The sequence below is a fragment of the Wolffia australiana genome, chromosome 14, assembly GCF_029677425.1.
Source record: "Wolffia australiana isolate 7733 chromosome 14, ASM2967742v1".
Lineage (NCBI taxonomy): Eukaryota > Viridiplantae > Streptophyta > Magnoliopsida > Alismatales > Araceae > Wolffia > Wolffia australiana.
Genome location: NC_135848.1, coordinates 11,692,371 through 11,707,840, shown reverse-complemented (window position 1 = coordinate 11,707,840; position 15,470 = coordinate 11,692,371). Strand labels below are relative to the sequence as shown.

At 41.0% G+C, this 15,470-nt stretch overlaps 1 protein-coding gene across 19 annotated transcripts in view; it reads right to left on the bottom strand.

The window, feature by feature from the left end:
* MEE44 (Nucleotidyltransferase family protein) overlaps positions 1-15,247 on the bottom strand; it is a 45,652-nt gene extending 30,405 nt beyond the window's left edge. For 11 of the 19 annotated variants that reach the window (XM_078586827.1, XM_078586829.1, XM_078586826.1 and 8 more), the window contains exons 1-12: positions 14,316-15,247; positions 12,477-13,001; positions 12,243-12,404; positions 10,535-12,166; positions 10,329-10,442; positions 9,939-10,121; positions 9,760-9,822; positions 8,511-8,582; positions 8,195-8,392; positions 2,782-2,901; positions 2,092-2,151; positions 559-599 (exon numbers count right to left, since the gene is read on the bottom strand). In XM_078586827.1, the coding sequence (XP_078442953.1) occupies positions 559-599; positions 2,092-2,151; positions 2,782-2,901; positions 8,195-8,392; positions 8,511-8,582; positions 9,760-9,822; positions 9,939-10,121; positions 10,329-10,442; positions 10,535-12,166; positions 12,243-12,404; positions 12,477-13,001; positions 14,316-15,149 (4,004 nt within the window). In that variant the 5' untranslated portion in view covers positions 15,150-15,247. Of the gene's footprint in view, positions 1-558; positions 600-2,091; positions 2,152-2,781; positions 2,902-3,333; positions 3,560-3,639; positions 3,762-3,869; positions 4,037-8,194; positions 8,393-8,510; positions 8,583-9,759; positions 9,823-9,938; positions 10,122-10,328; positions 10,443-10,534; positions 12,167-12,242; positions 12,405-12,476; positions 13,002-14,315 lie in introns of those variants that run through there. The other 8 variants (XM_078586832.1, XM_078586833.1, XM_078586836.1 and 5 more) reach the window with 8 other exon arrangements.
* Positions 15,248-15,470: the final 223 nt, after the last annotated feature.

Genomic DNA, 15,470 nt, shown 5'->3' with positions numbered 1-15,470 from the left:
CCGCCAATCTCCCGCTCAGGATCGTCACGATCGCCGATCAAGAGTCCCCAAGAAACGCTGATCGCCAATCTCCCCCTCCCAAGAATTGCCGAGAAGCCCCAAGAATCACTGATCACCGATCTCCCGCTCCCAAGAATTGCAGACCAAGAAACCCCAAGAATCGCTGATCGCTGATCTCCCAACCTCTCTCTCTCTTCTTGAATCCTCTCCCCGTGGATCTGTTCCTTGAATTCAAGAAATTCCAAGAATAGCAATATTCCAAGAAATCATCAGAAGATTTTAGAGTTCATGGAGAGAGATCAACTGTAGTGATGTATCTCTTCTCCATGTAGTAAGGCTTCCTCCAATATAGGAACAATATCCTGATGTCGACCTTCTATCTAGGATTGATCCTCCATAGTCTGTATCGGTGTACCGAGTATGAAAGAAAGTGATGCTCTTGAGACTAGCCAGCTTTGGTGAGAGTGGATTACATTTCTTAAACCTTGCTGATTGTATTAAGAAAAAGAAATTTTGAGAAATATCTGAATGCCATTATAGAGGCTGAATAAAACATACCCAAAAAAGTAGAGAAAATTTATAAATAGGCTCCCCAAACACTGAAAAAACAAAAAACCAAAGAAATAAGCAACTGTTAAGATATATAAAAATTCATCCCTGAAAAGATATTACTGAAATATTAGTGCTTTCAATGACCGACACAACTCGTTATAAAGTATAGACATTGGTCCATTACTAATAATGATGGCAAATTGTTACAATCCCCAACCCCAATCAAACGTATTTTGGTTTTATTGTTACTCCCCTGAAATACTTTAAAGGGGGTCAGTTGAAAAGAAATTGAGAGACAGATAAGGTCCTTCCCAGGACTTATCACTCCAAAAAGGTGAGACGTAGCAGCCAACCAAGCTTAGCTTAATCCCACATGGACCATTCAAATAAAGGCGGGACTGGACACTATTCCACCTATAAATATCCAAAAGTGGTTAGCTGTTTTTGGGTGGAGCAGGGAGACCTCTCGTCCATGGCAGGATACACCGATTCGGTGTCCCCTGTGTACCTCCTCTACCCAATTCTACCTTCTCCTTCACATTTTTCTTCTCTTTGGCGTCCCCTCCCTATACCTCATCATTGTATTTTTTGTTCCAGCGGATATCGGAATTCATTTCCCTATTTGATTTACAACGTTCCTCACCAGCATTACCTAATCTGACCAGAACATCCAGAGTCATTGTAGAGACTGTCCCAGATGGGGTTCAGGTGCTGATCTGGGGTTTGAAACCTGGTTACTTCTATCCTTTGTTATACCTCTCTCCTTCCACACCCTTCTAACATCCTCCTCCGATAGCGACCAACGTTCAGGTCTCTACCACCAGTTTATTTTGAGACCCAGTTTTCATTCAATTTATACCTTCCATTTGTACTTACTGGAAATAGTACCCTTAACATCTTATCTTTCTTCTAAGAACAATCTCAAATCCATAATTCATAAAGAATATGAGACGTAAGAGAGCACAAAAAACACTGGAGCAACAAATAAAAAAAGGTAGAATATGCACCCTGATTACCATGGGAAAAGGATAAAAAATCTGAACACAAAGAACCAGAGTAATCAACTTTTCTCTTCATCCCACATACCTATATTTCTACCGTTGAAATACTGTTCAATCTCGGAGTCATTAATACTTAAATGTTATCAATGGAAATCTGTTATCAGATCAAGTTTTCCAAAAGAAAGCTCTAGTGTTTTTTGCTTCAAACTAGGGTTCCTAAAATAAAGATCCTCTTGCAAAAAGGTCCAAATGGCTAGAGACATCTGGAAAAGTGTAAAAACAATAGCATCTACTCTGCCCTTGTAGACTATTCTATTAGAAAAACTAAGCAATGAAAAGGGTGCCTCATTGTATGAGCACTAGGTCAGAAACGCTTACTTGTTCGATTATTGTGAGAATTTTAAAGCATATAAAATATCATCTCTTCTATGCAACATGAAAAAATGTTTAGCAGCATAATTGATATATTGATATTTTTACAGAACGATCAAAGGCATAAGATGCACAATAGCCTGCTTTAGCCAATTGCATTTCTTACTTGGTTGTTGGAGCGATTAAGATGTCGCTCATGCTGCAGAAAGCGAATAATCAATAAAACCTGCACTAAAAATGAAATTAAACTCAAATCCAAAACCAAGATTGACAAAAATCAGGCCTCAAACAATACATGAATACGATATGGAGGTTATTGATAGTGACTGTATGAAAAGAAAAATCATAAGAAAGTAAGCATCGGAGATAATTTCGCAAGACAACCAAATTGTGTCAAGGATGGAATAAGCAATGGCTCTGCTTCATGTTTTTTAAAAGTAAGGAGAAGATCACCCAGAACCGGTGATCAACCCATGGCTCTGCTTCATTAGACAATATCGAATATATCGATAACCCCTATACCCTACAATGAATGCCTTTCAAACCACACATATGAGATCAGAGTTAGAATGAAAATCAAAGATCTGACATGGCTAGTGTTCTAAATAGAAGATAGGAACAAAATATGGAGGTCAAATTATCGGCTAAAAAAAAAATTACAAATCCTTTTTTTGCCAAAGTAATCATTATTATCAATGGTCAGCGAGGAGATAAGCTGACCTTTATCACTACAATCAACAAACATAGAATAGAAGTAATGCCACATACAATTCGACAGGTGAAAGAGACCAGAAGAAATGAGACAACTTCTCACTTAATATTATTGAAAAGGGTTAAATAATGAAGAGTATCTGACCAAACAGTGAGAATTCAATCCGCCTGAATATGATCGATCCAAATTCCGATCGGCCAAGAATTGCTTGAGTACCAGAGATAGAGGGATTGATGCCGGAAATTGCTCTGTAAGCTTTCGAACCTGAAAACGAAAAAAAGACAGATAAAAAACAAGAACGCCCCAAGGTACATGGAATAATTAAACAATATGAGACAGAAAAAACATGCTGAACTTGTAGAAAAACATACAACATATTTCAGGGTTATTTTGTGTTAAAACATTAAAGGCACGATCACCCAACAAATCGGTAACCTTCCCAGTAGATTGAGCCCCAACCATCTCGGCAAAAAAAACAAGATCAAACCCTACCTTCTCCAACCATCACCCAGGGAAACCAGGCCAACTTAAGTTCTTGCAACTCATGTATAGCCCCATCAGAAGAAGCCGCCCTGCCGCAAAATAAAACCCTTTTTCAATGCAATGAGATGGCCCACAACACCGCCAGTACCTGACCACCTTCTTCTTTCCTTCTACACCCACAGTTTTGGATTGAGCCCCACAACACCTATTCAGAAATCACGTTCACCCTTGATATCCCCTGGCTGACCCAAATCATACAAGCAAACGGGCATTCGGAAAATAGGTATCGATAATCTTCTACCCCTCTTGAGTGTAACAGACACTCCGATAATTTAGCTGGTCCTGCCTTTTACGAAATGTCCATGTCATTAGTATTCTCCGTAATAGCAGCCATCCAAAAAGCCTTACCTTCAGCCAGACTTTTTGCCCCCATATGAACCTGCATGCCCAGATAATTGTCACATACCCTCCAAACCGAAAAAGAGTTGTTTAGCCATGTAAAAACATCTTGTTCCCCACCTTTTGGACTTAACTGGACTATGGACCCCTGCATATGCACGAATTCTAAAACCCACTGGTTCGATAGGACACCGTGTAAGATGGGGCTCTATGCTCCATCCTAACTGCCCTGAACCTGGGCACTGAAGAAAGTTTTACAAGTGCTTGGGCTTAACTCCCATTTAATTTCCCCACAAAAATTGGTCAAAGATGTGTGATACAAATTTATGCTTGATGATGATGGGTGTTACCATTGTAGCAAGTTATTGAGCATGAAGATAAGACTTGTTAAGGAGTGAGATGGACTCCTTATCTTTGATGAGGGCTCCAACTGCTTCTCAACCCAGTGTCAAGACTCTGAAGACATGGGGAGGGAGCAGAAAACTGAAAAAGCGCTAACTACCATCGTGTTAAGATCCTGTTTGATTTTACAAAAAAAGGAAAGCGTAAATCCTCGAATCGTCAAACAATCGATCAGATATAAGAGAACAATGAGTGTACTTCCAGAGAGAAATGGACAATCAAATTGTATCAGTCTCTCGCTCTCAGAGAACTAGAGAGGGAAAGAACGGTAGAATGGAGGGACACAGGATGGGTTTTCCTCTCCTCTGGGATAGAGATCGCAATCACGAGCTCCAGCCTTCTTGATCGTAACAAACTTCTTGCGCGCCATCTTGGCTCAAAAGGCCTTTTTATATAGGGTCTAAAGCCCTTTGGCCAACAATGTTTGACTGCCACGTGTCGTTTCACTTTATTGGTCCGAGTATGCTTCCTCGCACGCATACTCTGGTACAAGTGAGGAAGTGGGAAAGCTTCGTATCACATTTTTGTTTGGGGCATCCACCTTTTGATTTATTAAACACTTGGTTTCCCTCTATTTTTGGTAATGTGGATGTTGGAAACTTTTTTGTGGGGACCTAGTCCACAGCCAGGAATGTGATAAATAGCTACATGGTGGGGATCACTGGTTTAAATATTGTCAATGATAGCATCAGATTTACCTGGGTATATCTGCTCAGATCTAGAGCTGAGGTTGGTGACACTATTAAATCGTGTAAAGATGATTAAAAATCAAATTGGGATGATGATCAGATGCTTCAGGTGTGACGATGCAAGAGATTATTTTGATAACTATGAGACCAAATACTTTTCCCAGAACGGAATAATACATTTGGTCCTCCATAAATTATCCTCAACAAAATGGCCAAGCAAGAGAAGAAATAGCAACATGGTGGGGACAGCTTGGGCTTTATTTTTTCAAGGTCATGTCGAAAGCAGTTCTGGGGAGAAGCTGTATTCACAGCAACGCAAGTAATCAACCGCATCCCTTCTAAACTTTTGTCTTCCCGCCGACAACTAGACCTACTGTCCAATGTGATGAAACAAGTAAAACGGAAGATAGTTTAAATCAAACAGGAGGCAAGATGGATCCCATGCTTGTCAATCGCATGATGGTTGGCTTTTCCTTCATGCAAAAGGGTTAAAAATGTCATGAACCTGCCTCCAAGAATTATTTTTATCTCAACTGGCGTCGTTTTTTAATGGGAGGGAAACCTGGTGAAGTAAAAAAACAAAAGATGGTTAGATCTAGTTCTGAGTCCGAATTTGGAGTTCTAGCACAGGGACTATGTGAAGTTTAATTGATTAAGAATATCCTTGATGAATTGGAGGGAATCCAGAGCCCGCCCGGTTATAATGTGACAACAAGTCAGGCGTTGCCATTGCAAACAATCCAGTTCTGCATGAACGAGCAAACCACACCAAGATTGACAGACACTTTATCAAGGAGTGTTGAATAAGCTTCCTTGTGAATAAAGATGTCACCTTTGACGAGTCCACTCCATTCAACCTTTCTGGCTTGTCGTCCTCTCCTCCCTCTTCTCCTTCATGTGATGAGTCCCTCGATTTCCTTGTTCCACTTAAACCTCCCTCCTTGTCTCTTCTACCTGCTACCCCTCCATTGGTTTCCCCCACCTCTGCTCCTCAGCAAAAATTTGATGGGACCAGGTACCACCGCCGTCTGCGTTGTCCCTTGAATGCCTCTGCCCCGTCGTCTGCACCGCTACCCAATGCACCAAAATCTCCTCTCTCCTGCAATGCCCTTTCCCCAACCTCTTCACCCTCTCCAGCTCCTTCTGCCCCGGAGCCTTCTCCTGCTTGTGATGATCTCCCCGTTGCGCTCTGGAAACCCCTCGGTCATGTACCTCCACTCCCCTTTATCCTTTGGCCAATTATGTTTCCTTCCATCGCCTCTCCCCATCTTACTGCGTTCTCACCCATCTTGATTTTATTGCCATTCCGAAAACGGTGGAGGTAGCCTTGGATTCCCTTGAGTGGCGTCATGCAATGGAAGAGGAATTGATTGCCTTGGAAAAAACAAAACTTGGGAACTTGTTCCTTTGCCTTTCGTGCAAGCACTTGGTTGGCTGTCGGTGGATCTATACCATCAAGTACCAGTCTAACGGCTCTCTTGAACGGTATAAGGCTCGTCTTGTGGCAAAAGGATATACACAGCAGTTTGGTATTGATTATCTGGAGACGTTTGCTCCCGTTGCTAAAATGAACACAGTTCGTCTTCTTATTACCCTTGCCGCTCATCATGATTGGCCTCTTCAGCAGTTCGGCGTCAAGAATGTCTTTCTTCATGGTGATCTCCATGAAGAGGTTTATATGGCCTTGCCTCCCAGCTATGGGGCTCCTTCTTCGGCACCCCCCTTGGTGTCTCGTCTCAAGAAGGCTCTCTATGGCTTGAAGCAGTCTCCTCGGGCTCGGTTTGGTCATTTTACACACTCGATGAAACTATTTGGATATTCTCAGTGCAATGGTGACCATACCCTTTTCTATCGTCATTCCTCGTCAGGGGGAGTAACACTACTTCTGTACGTGGATTACATTATCATTACGGGGAACGACTCGCATGCGGTGGCTCAGTTGGCGGCTCACCTTGCAGGTGAATTTGATATCAAACATCTTGGCCTCCTCCGATACTTCCTTGGCATTGAGGTGGCATATTCTGCGACTGGCATCTTCCTTTGCAAGAGGAAATATATTACGGACCTTCTTCAAGAGCTTGGAAAGGAGGACTCACAACCCCTTACCACTCCCATCCCGGCTATCTCTGGCAGAGCATGAGGAGGCTGTTGATCAAGGAAGGTACCAAAGATTAGTTGGTAAGCTGATATATCTCACTCACACTCGCCCTGACAGCGCTCATGTCGTGGGCGTGTTGAGTCAATTTATGCATTCTCTTAAGGCGTGTCATATGCATGCTGCCAACCGTGTACTCCGCTATATCAAAGGTACTGTTTGTCTTGGTCTTCAATTCAAACCTAAAGGTGGTCTCCAATTGGACGTCAGTACAGGTGCTGATTATGCTGGTTCTCATGTTGATCGTCGCTTAACGACAGGCTACTGTACCTTTCTTGGTGGCAATATTATTACATGGCACAGTAAGATGCAATCTGCCGTCTCTTGATCTAGTGCTGAAGCAAAGCTTCGTGCCCTGGCACAAGGTCTCTACAAGGCATTATGGCTCACCAATCTCCTTGCAGAGCTGAAGCTGTCATGTCACCAACCTACTCAAATCTTTTGTGATAATAAGTCGGCTATCAGCATAGCCCATGATCCAGTGCAATACGACCGCACTAAACATGTTGAAGTTGATTGTCACTTCATAAAAGAGAAGCTGGAGTCTGAACGTTTTTGCATTTCATGTCCCGTCTGCCATCAACGAGCTGATATTTTCACCAAAGGACTGTCTGCCCGGCGTTTTCAAGAATTGTGTGGCAAAATGGGAATGGATAACATCCACTCACCAGTTTGAGGACTGTTGAATAAGCTTTATATGTATCGGTTCTATTTTTTGTTCCTCTCACACTCTCACGTCTCTACCTCTATATGTATCTTCATGAAGAGAACCCTAAGTAGAGCTATTTTTCACTTTTCTACGTTTTCTTTCTCCTCGGAGCTTTCTCTCTCCTCGGAGCTTCCTCTCCCCTTGAGGCTTCTTCAAGGAGAAAACTGATGGTGTTATGTCCGTGTACCCAGCTTGAGGGGGGATGTTACATGGAGTTATCTTCTACTATTCATTAATGTAGTCCTTTCAAAAAAATTAATTGAAATAGTCAAATTTCTATTTGTAATACTTATTAAACCCATTTTCTCTCTATATTTGTAAATGTGCCATTACGATGCTCCACCAATAAGGATCCTACTAAGGGGACAGAGTGGACCAGGCTCAATAGACTTGAAATGTGAATTTATACCGGCTGTTTGCCAACTAATATGGACTTCTTGTTCTCCACTAATGCTAACCCTAGTTGGCTGCTGGCAGGCTTGAGATCAACAGAGAAACCAGGTCTGACAGTTTTATGAAAAAAGTAACTTTTCATGGCTCTAAATAGAGAAATAACCGAATGATCTTAAGTCAAAATTACTAAGAAGCTAATTAATGTAAAGCCCAAAACGCATTGCATATTTTAAACACAATTCTCCATTGTTATGTTCAACGCAACATCCAAATTTGTATAAAGACTACATATTTAGATATAAAGTTATCAAAAGGCCCAAAAATTACCAATTCAGTAGTTTGAAGTCCAGTGTGTGTTGATGACCGAAAGCTGATATCAAGTCGAACAGATCGGACATGACTACTGCTGCAGGCCAGTCGCTGAGCAATGTTTGGCGAAAAAAGGCCTTTTGGACCAAAAGAATCATGATTGTGAGATTTTATTATCTCTTGAGGAACTTCAGCCACAAGCATAATCAGAGGAATCTACAAGGAAATGAATAAAGATAAATCAGCACCACAGCAACCATAATCTATCTACAATAAATTAATCAGACAAATTCGTGTCCCATTGAAGGAAAATAAAAGAACGGGTAGAGATTACTGCTGTGTTTTCTATGGTTTTCAGTGAATCATTCTTGACCCAGTCTTGGTTGGCAAGGTATCTGGCTGCACGCTGTAACAACAGACATACATAAGCTGTCATCTAGGCAGAATTTAAAAACGAGAATTTATGAAATAAAATAGTAGCCATTTAATCGAAACAAAATCTGTAACGCTACAAAATAATAAGTTTTTTATGTGTTTTAAAATATGTGATCGGTTTTTCATAAAAAAATCGGCAAAACTAACAAGAGACAATTATATGTATCAGAACATGTATCCCATTGGAGTATTTAGATGAAAGTGGTACATAATTGGGTTCTAGTTACCTGTCAAAGGCAATAATAGATTGTTAGATATTACATTATTATCACACAAAAGGAGAGATCCTTATCATCTCAACAACTGTTTTCAATAACCTCTGCAGCCAACAGGAAAAAAACAGTATTTAATATTCTGATTTAAAGAAATTCATGTCTGTCGAGAAGCCAAGGCATAAAGTTAGGTCTACTCAAACAATTTCTAAAATAGACCTGCCTATCACTCTTTTTCCTTTTCTGCCATAGATTTATATACAATTCGTTTCTATTATTAAAACATTTTTACCTATTTCTCTTCTTTATTGTACCATAGATTTGTATACAATTCGTTTTTTAAAGAAAGTATCATTCCTTATGTTTGTTGGATAGTTTTTTTTTGTTTTTTATCCGATAACCATATTGCTCATCTTTTTTTTTTGAAACAAATAAAAGGCAGTCACCCAACGAGTCGGTAACCACCCAAGAAGCACATGGGCCCTAGAGCCCGTGTGATACATGCTTAACCATATTGCTCATCTTATGAAAACTTATTGTCAACTTTTTTTTAAAGGAAGATTAATTTACTCATTGGCCACTCAATAAGATAAGAAAGTAATTATTTTTCTGCGATTGAGTCCAACTCACCCCATTGAGCGCCTCCTTTTCCAAGAGGATACAGGATTGTCAGCAATAAGACATAATCCATTTAATTCATAAAAAAGCATAATCTTGTAATAAAAATTTCAACGTGAATACATGGTTGTCTCCACTCTCATTCTTTATTTACTAGTGTTAACTGTTCACGTAAGAGTTTCATAGGCTAATGGTCAAGGCTGGTACATTATTATGCATCACCAGACAGGAAAGATACCCTCCTTCAAACCGACAATGATTTTCAAAAAGTAAACAATTATTCAATCCGTAAAAGAAAACATTGCACAACGAAAGTACCTGAAGGCATGTTTCTTTTATTCCATTTCGTCCCTCCAAAATTCCTGCTTCCTTGATGGGTTCCTTGAAAATAAAACACGCGGTCACAGGTGTAATAACCATGTTCCGAGACAGAACTAGCAGATCACGCACATAGGAACTGCGAATATAATAATTTAAAATATATATATATAACTTACCAAATTTCTTACAGGAGGCAGACAGATTACGAGGTCCACATCGCTGGAGGGGAGAGCCAGACCAGTTGCAACTGAACCAAACACGCTGGTCCTAGAGCGTGGCCAAAGGACTTGAAGGGACTTTGTGACTCTCTTAACAGCCCAATTAATATAAGGTTTCCTAATCAGATTTTCAGCAGCAACCTGTACCAGGGGATAACACGTGATCATTATCAAAATTACAAGAGGAAAACAAATCTCCAAAAAAAAAGAGCGTGTCTCAATGAGAAATCACTGAAGCGAGAAGATGATTAACAAATGGTTGGATAAAATTTGTCATATTTTCTAGAGCATAAGACATTGAACAGCCTTCTCTAGAATTGCAGATTGAATTGATTTCACTGATAATACCTTTTTACAAAATGAATCTATCTCTTCATGAAGAAGGTTGTGCAGAAAAGCAAGGTGCTCATTACGGAAGGAGCAACTTGATTCAGTCGGTCGGATTGGAAGTGCAACATCTGGCTGAAAAATATTGAAACAGTATATCAATTTTCAAATATGACGCTTCATAAAAACAATTAAACACAAATTCGATAAATGTTTTTTGCGCTTACATGTTCCTGGTCGCAGTGTGAGATGACAGTCAGCTGATCTTGCACTAATGACCCAGGAACAGGTTGATTCATTGGAGAGCCCACACGTTTACTGCTTTTCCAGGATGTCCATACAATCTCCCCACCATCCAAACACTTGTGAGTTCCAGTAGAGGCATATTCCCCATGATGGAAATTTCGCATGCTCCAACTCCTTGGGCTGGAGCTACCAGACCTCACAACAGGAAAACCTCTATGTTTCCGTGAGTCCCCAGCACTTGGCATAGCCGGCCTAGGATTCCTATGAACACAGAGTACAACAGGAGATGAAGGACGTTTAATCCGAGGGAAGTCTCTCCTGGTGGAAGTCACACTTGGACTGCTACAGTTCAGATTAACCTTGAATTCTGAACGTGATCCCTTTCTAGACATGTTTGGAATAATAATTGGCCTTAATTGTGGGTCAGAATGTGAATCTCCATTTGCCCCTTCTGAACAAGGTGCCTTTTCCTCGGGACAGTCGATTGCAGACGATAGAGAGATAGAACCAACCATGTCATCAACAGCCCTATTCAGATCTGCTTCATGACGAGCCCATGAGCTATCTTCAGAGCTATGAGAGGGTGCCCGAGAAAAACTTGTACTGAGGTAGTCAGATGTATTCCAGTACATCACTCCACCGCCAAAAAATTGATTGTAATCCCGTCCATAAAAAGTGTGTAAATCCGACTCATCCTCAGATACCCAATAGGATTCTGAATCCTCCAAAAGTCCTGATGAGCTCTTAAATTCGTCATAATCCAAATTATCTCTATTATGTATCCACTCGTTCTCATTGCTTCTCGTCTGCACACCATGGGTGCTTACACTAGGTCGAAATATCGACTGCAGTTTCGAACTGCAGGCAGCATCAAAATGCTGAGTCACTGGCCCAGTGACCCCACTACAGCCTCTTCCCATCAAAGGCCAGTCAAAACTCATAGGGAGAGCCCTGGGCGAGATAACAAGATGACTACTTGCTTTGGATGACGTAACTTTGCCCTGGTGATAAGCATCTAGAGAACCTAAGGATTCTTCCGTGGGATTTGAGTTCAAATGCAGTACACCAGTTGAAGGGGAATGGCGCTGGGAATTATTTTTTGTTGACCTTGGTCTACTGTCTGCCAATATTTTTAGATTTCTCTTATCAAATTCATCTTCAGACCAAAATGGTTTGCATTTTGATTTTGAAGCAGCTCTCTCAACCATTTCACAGCCGATGGATTCTCTGCATTCCTCCTTTGAAGTTGTCTCACGATGCAACTTGTCAAATGAATCCTTGGACTCACAAGACGATACCACTGCAGAACAGCCTTCGGCATCAGTGGAATTGGCTCCAGTGGCCATTCTTTTCTCCAGGGGAGAACTATCCAAACCCAAAGGAATTTTGTGGAATGACCTTCCCTGGACACTGGTTTCAAAAGCTGAACGTTTCGGCAAGGGAGCAACTCGTGTAGATTCTGGAAACTTTCTGTTACATACTCCTTTTTTTTCTGTTCTTGGTATGGAATCTGCTTCTGTGAAGTTAGAGTTTGGACTTTCAGCTGCTTTGCTACTTGCAGACGCCTTACTTTTAGACCTCTTCCTACCACTTTTTGGTTTCTTGGTATTTGCCTAGAGGTTGTCAAAAGCATATTTTTATTAGAAATAAATGTCAAAATAATTATAGACATGAAATCACGGGAATTACCATTCCAAGTTGTGGTTCTAACGCATTGGGAATACTTTTTCCTTCAACAAAAGTACCATCATTACTTGTCTTTCTGGTTGGCAGAACAGAAGAATTAAGGTTTCCAGGGCAACTACTATTTGGTTTTGGGTTTTCATTGTTTCGCACCGAATTTGCATTGTTCTGTAAACCAAAATTCTAGATCAATAGACACTTATGGCAAATATCAAAAGCAAAACATAAAAAAGCTTTTACCTCATGACTAAGCTTTGAAGGTTTTTTTGAGGAATTGCGCCTCTTCGAGGTACGTCCATTTTTCTTTATCTTGGAAACATCCCCCGCTAAAATCCCTTCAGTATTGACCAACTCGTTCAACATCAAATTGCCAGTAAGTTCAACCTCTATATACTCTCTCCATAATGAAACGAGGAACCAACGTAGTCTTCTAAATATAAATTCAGAAACGTCATTTACAGAGTTTAATTTACTGAAAAACAATGGCTCACTTTCACATTCAATAGTTTTAAGCATCAACGACTTCTCTACAATTTCTTGAAGAACAAGTACAGAATTTATGAGATTTGCCAAACTAGAGGGTTTACTGGAGGATGTAACAGTACCAGAACCCAAGAAAAACTCAAGGTCAAGAGAACAGCATAACTGACTCATTCTGTGGAATGCAGAAATAGGATTATAGCAAGGGACTGGTTTTGATCGGGTCCAAAGGGAGGCTAATTCATCTTTCACGTCAGACATTCGTCTTTGAATTATCTCCTTGACCTGAGATATGGCGAAAGAAAAGTCTCAGAAGATAAGCACGGAAATAAATGAACCAAACATTTTTGAAATGACGGCCACCATGAGCAAATTGAGAAAATACTTAACTGAGGAACGGCGTATGGGTCAGGAAGAAAAATTCAGGACATGAACACTACGCTGGTTGGATGAAAAATATTTTGGCAACTTTGGAGGGTAATAATAGGATCATCAGTATGACAGCTAAGATATTTGAAAGTCCAGACATTAATGATTAAGAATTGCATCATAAAACTCAATAGAACCCAAGCAACAGTTTCACATTTTTTATTGGATTTATATATTTTCCTTCTTTCTCTTTCCGTAATTCTCTTTTTTTCAACATTTCCTTTCTCTCGTGATCGGAACTAAAAAGACAACAGCCTTTGATCATCAATGTAAGATTATTACATTTTTCTTTGATAATCCAATATCTTGGGTAGATTCCTTGGCATTCGACCTTATGCCAACACCAGAATCAACATGGTATCATAAATATTCTCATCCTCCCATCGCCAACTGTCTACAATGACGACAGGATTTCTCCTGTTTCTGAGGATAGATCTCTATAGGAAACCTTAGGAGAGTTAGGAAGAGGACAAGAGAACAAGAAACAAAATAACAGCATTTGTGATTCACACGGGATACCTGGCTTATACAACAGGTTCACTTGTACAATAGACATGGACGAATAATAACAGACCCATAAAACTAATAAAGGAAGTATAACGAAAAAAGGAAATAGAACAAAAAGGGAACATTGTCCAACATCCGTGGCCGCCACCTTCCGCTAAACTCCAAGTCTGTCAGCGTCCTTTCAGGAAGTTTAGCATAGCATTTTTCTTTCAGCCCAGCAGTTTGGGTTTAATGATGACTTCTCCCAATTGCATGGGGGCTACAGTCCAATGTGTGTGGATCATCACTTTCTGAACTCTCTCTACGACACTTTTCTTCATCAATTTGATAAGAACCCGGATTCTTATTGTGGAATTGGAAGAGAGGATAGTAACCGGCAGTTAAATCATCGCCAAGAAGAGATGAGGGCATGGCAGAATGGACACTACCAAGAAGAGAGATCCCGGCAGGTTGGACATCGCACGGGGAGAAGAGAGAGAGAGACAGAGACAGAGACAGAGACAAAGAGAGAGCTACTTAACTTCAATGACTCCCCCGTTTCCCTTCATAAGGTAGGACTACATCTATTTCCCTTCACAAGGTAGTACTACATCTATTGAAAGGGAAAAACAAACTTCAAAAAGGGAAATGAATAAAATGCCACAGCAAGTGAGCTGAAGTTACCAGAACTTTTGCACCCTTATGAAGGAAAATCTGAAAAACATTCTTCCTTAAACCTGCATCTAACTCCTGCCACCAATCCAAGCATCCTTTTTGCCTCCAGAAAACGTTGGCCCCAACTCCAGAAGGGGAAACTTTGCTCTTCGGTCTCCCAGCTCTAGCTTTCTTTCGGCCGTTGTGCTCATGCCATGACATACTCAGCGCCAGCTCTAGTTTATTTGAGATAAACGACGCCATACTGTAGTATCCCTTGGCCTTTAACCACTCTAATTCCACCCAAGTCGACTGAGAAAAATTCACATCAGGCTCCCTCAAAAACTCCCCACCTGATAATTCATCCATGGCCTTGACAAAAACCTCAGGATCCTTCAAAATTTCTTCGCCGACCGACATTGAATCCAGAGCGTATTCAGCCCCCGGCTCCCCATCTTGCGATCCAAACAAACGAACGGAACCACTAATCAACCTCTCTGACTCGTTGGAAGCAGCAACCCTGGACAGAAGACCATCTAATTGACGATGGCACAGGCTGGGAAGCGAAGAACGAGGACGCGTCGGTAAGTCCGGCAGAATGAAGAAGTGGCAATAGCCATCTGTTTGGATTCGAGCGAGCATCTGGAGAAGAATCTTCACGAAATCAGAATCTACCACGGTTAGACAAGCCTGGCGCTGATGCAAGGATAATGAAGAGAACCAGCTGAGAATGGCCTTCCTAGGGCTCGATTTCGATGCGGAAGAACAGTTAGATGAATAGAAAAGAGAAATATGAGCTGCGAGATCGTCAAATATCTGCCTGGAAGAACAAATCTCAGAATTCATCTGCCTTCTCGGATCCATCGGATGAACAGGATCGAAGTTTTTGCTAGTCGTTAAGAAATCTCACCGGCCGGCGATTGAACCCGCGGAAGGGTCGTTAGCTCCAGTAACCGACTCAATTTTCCGGCGCGTTATTTATAAGAGTCCAATGAACCTCCCTCTTTAGGCGGTGTCCCGATCACAATTTTTTTTTACTAATTAGGGGAATATATTAATCTCCCTTGTAGCTAGGACTAGACATCGTCGTTCTATTCTTTTGATGCGAATTTGTGCGAATTGTTCGTTGTGTTCGGTTTTCGAACAGAACATAAACGAATTCGAAAGAACATTGAACAGACCCGT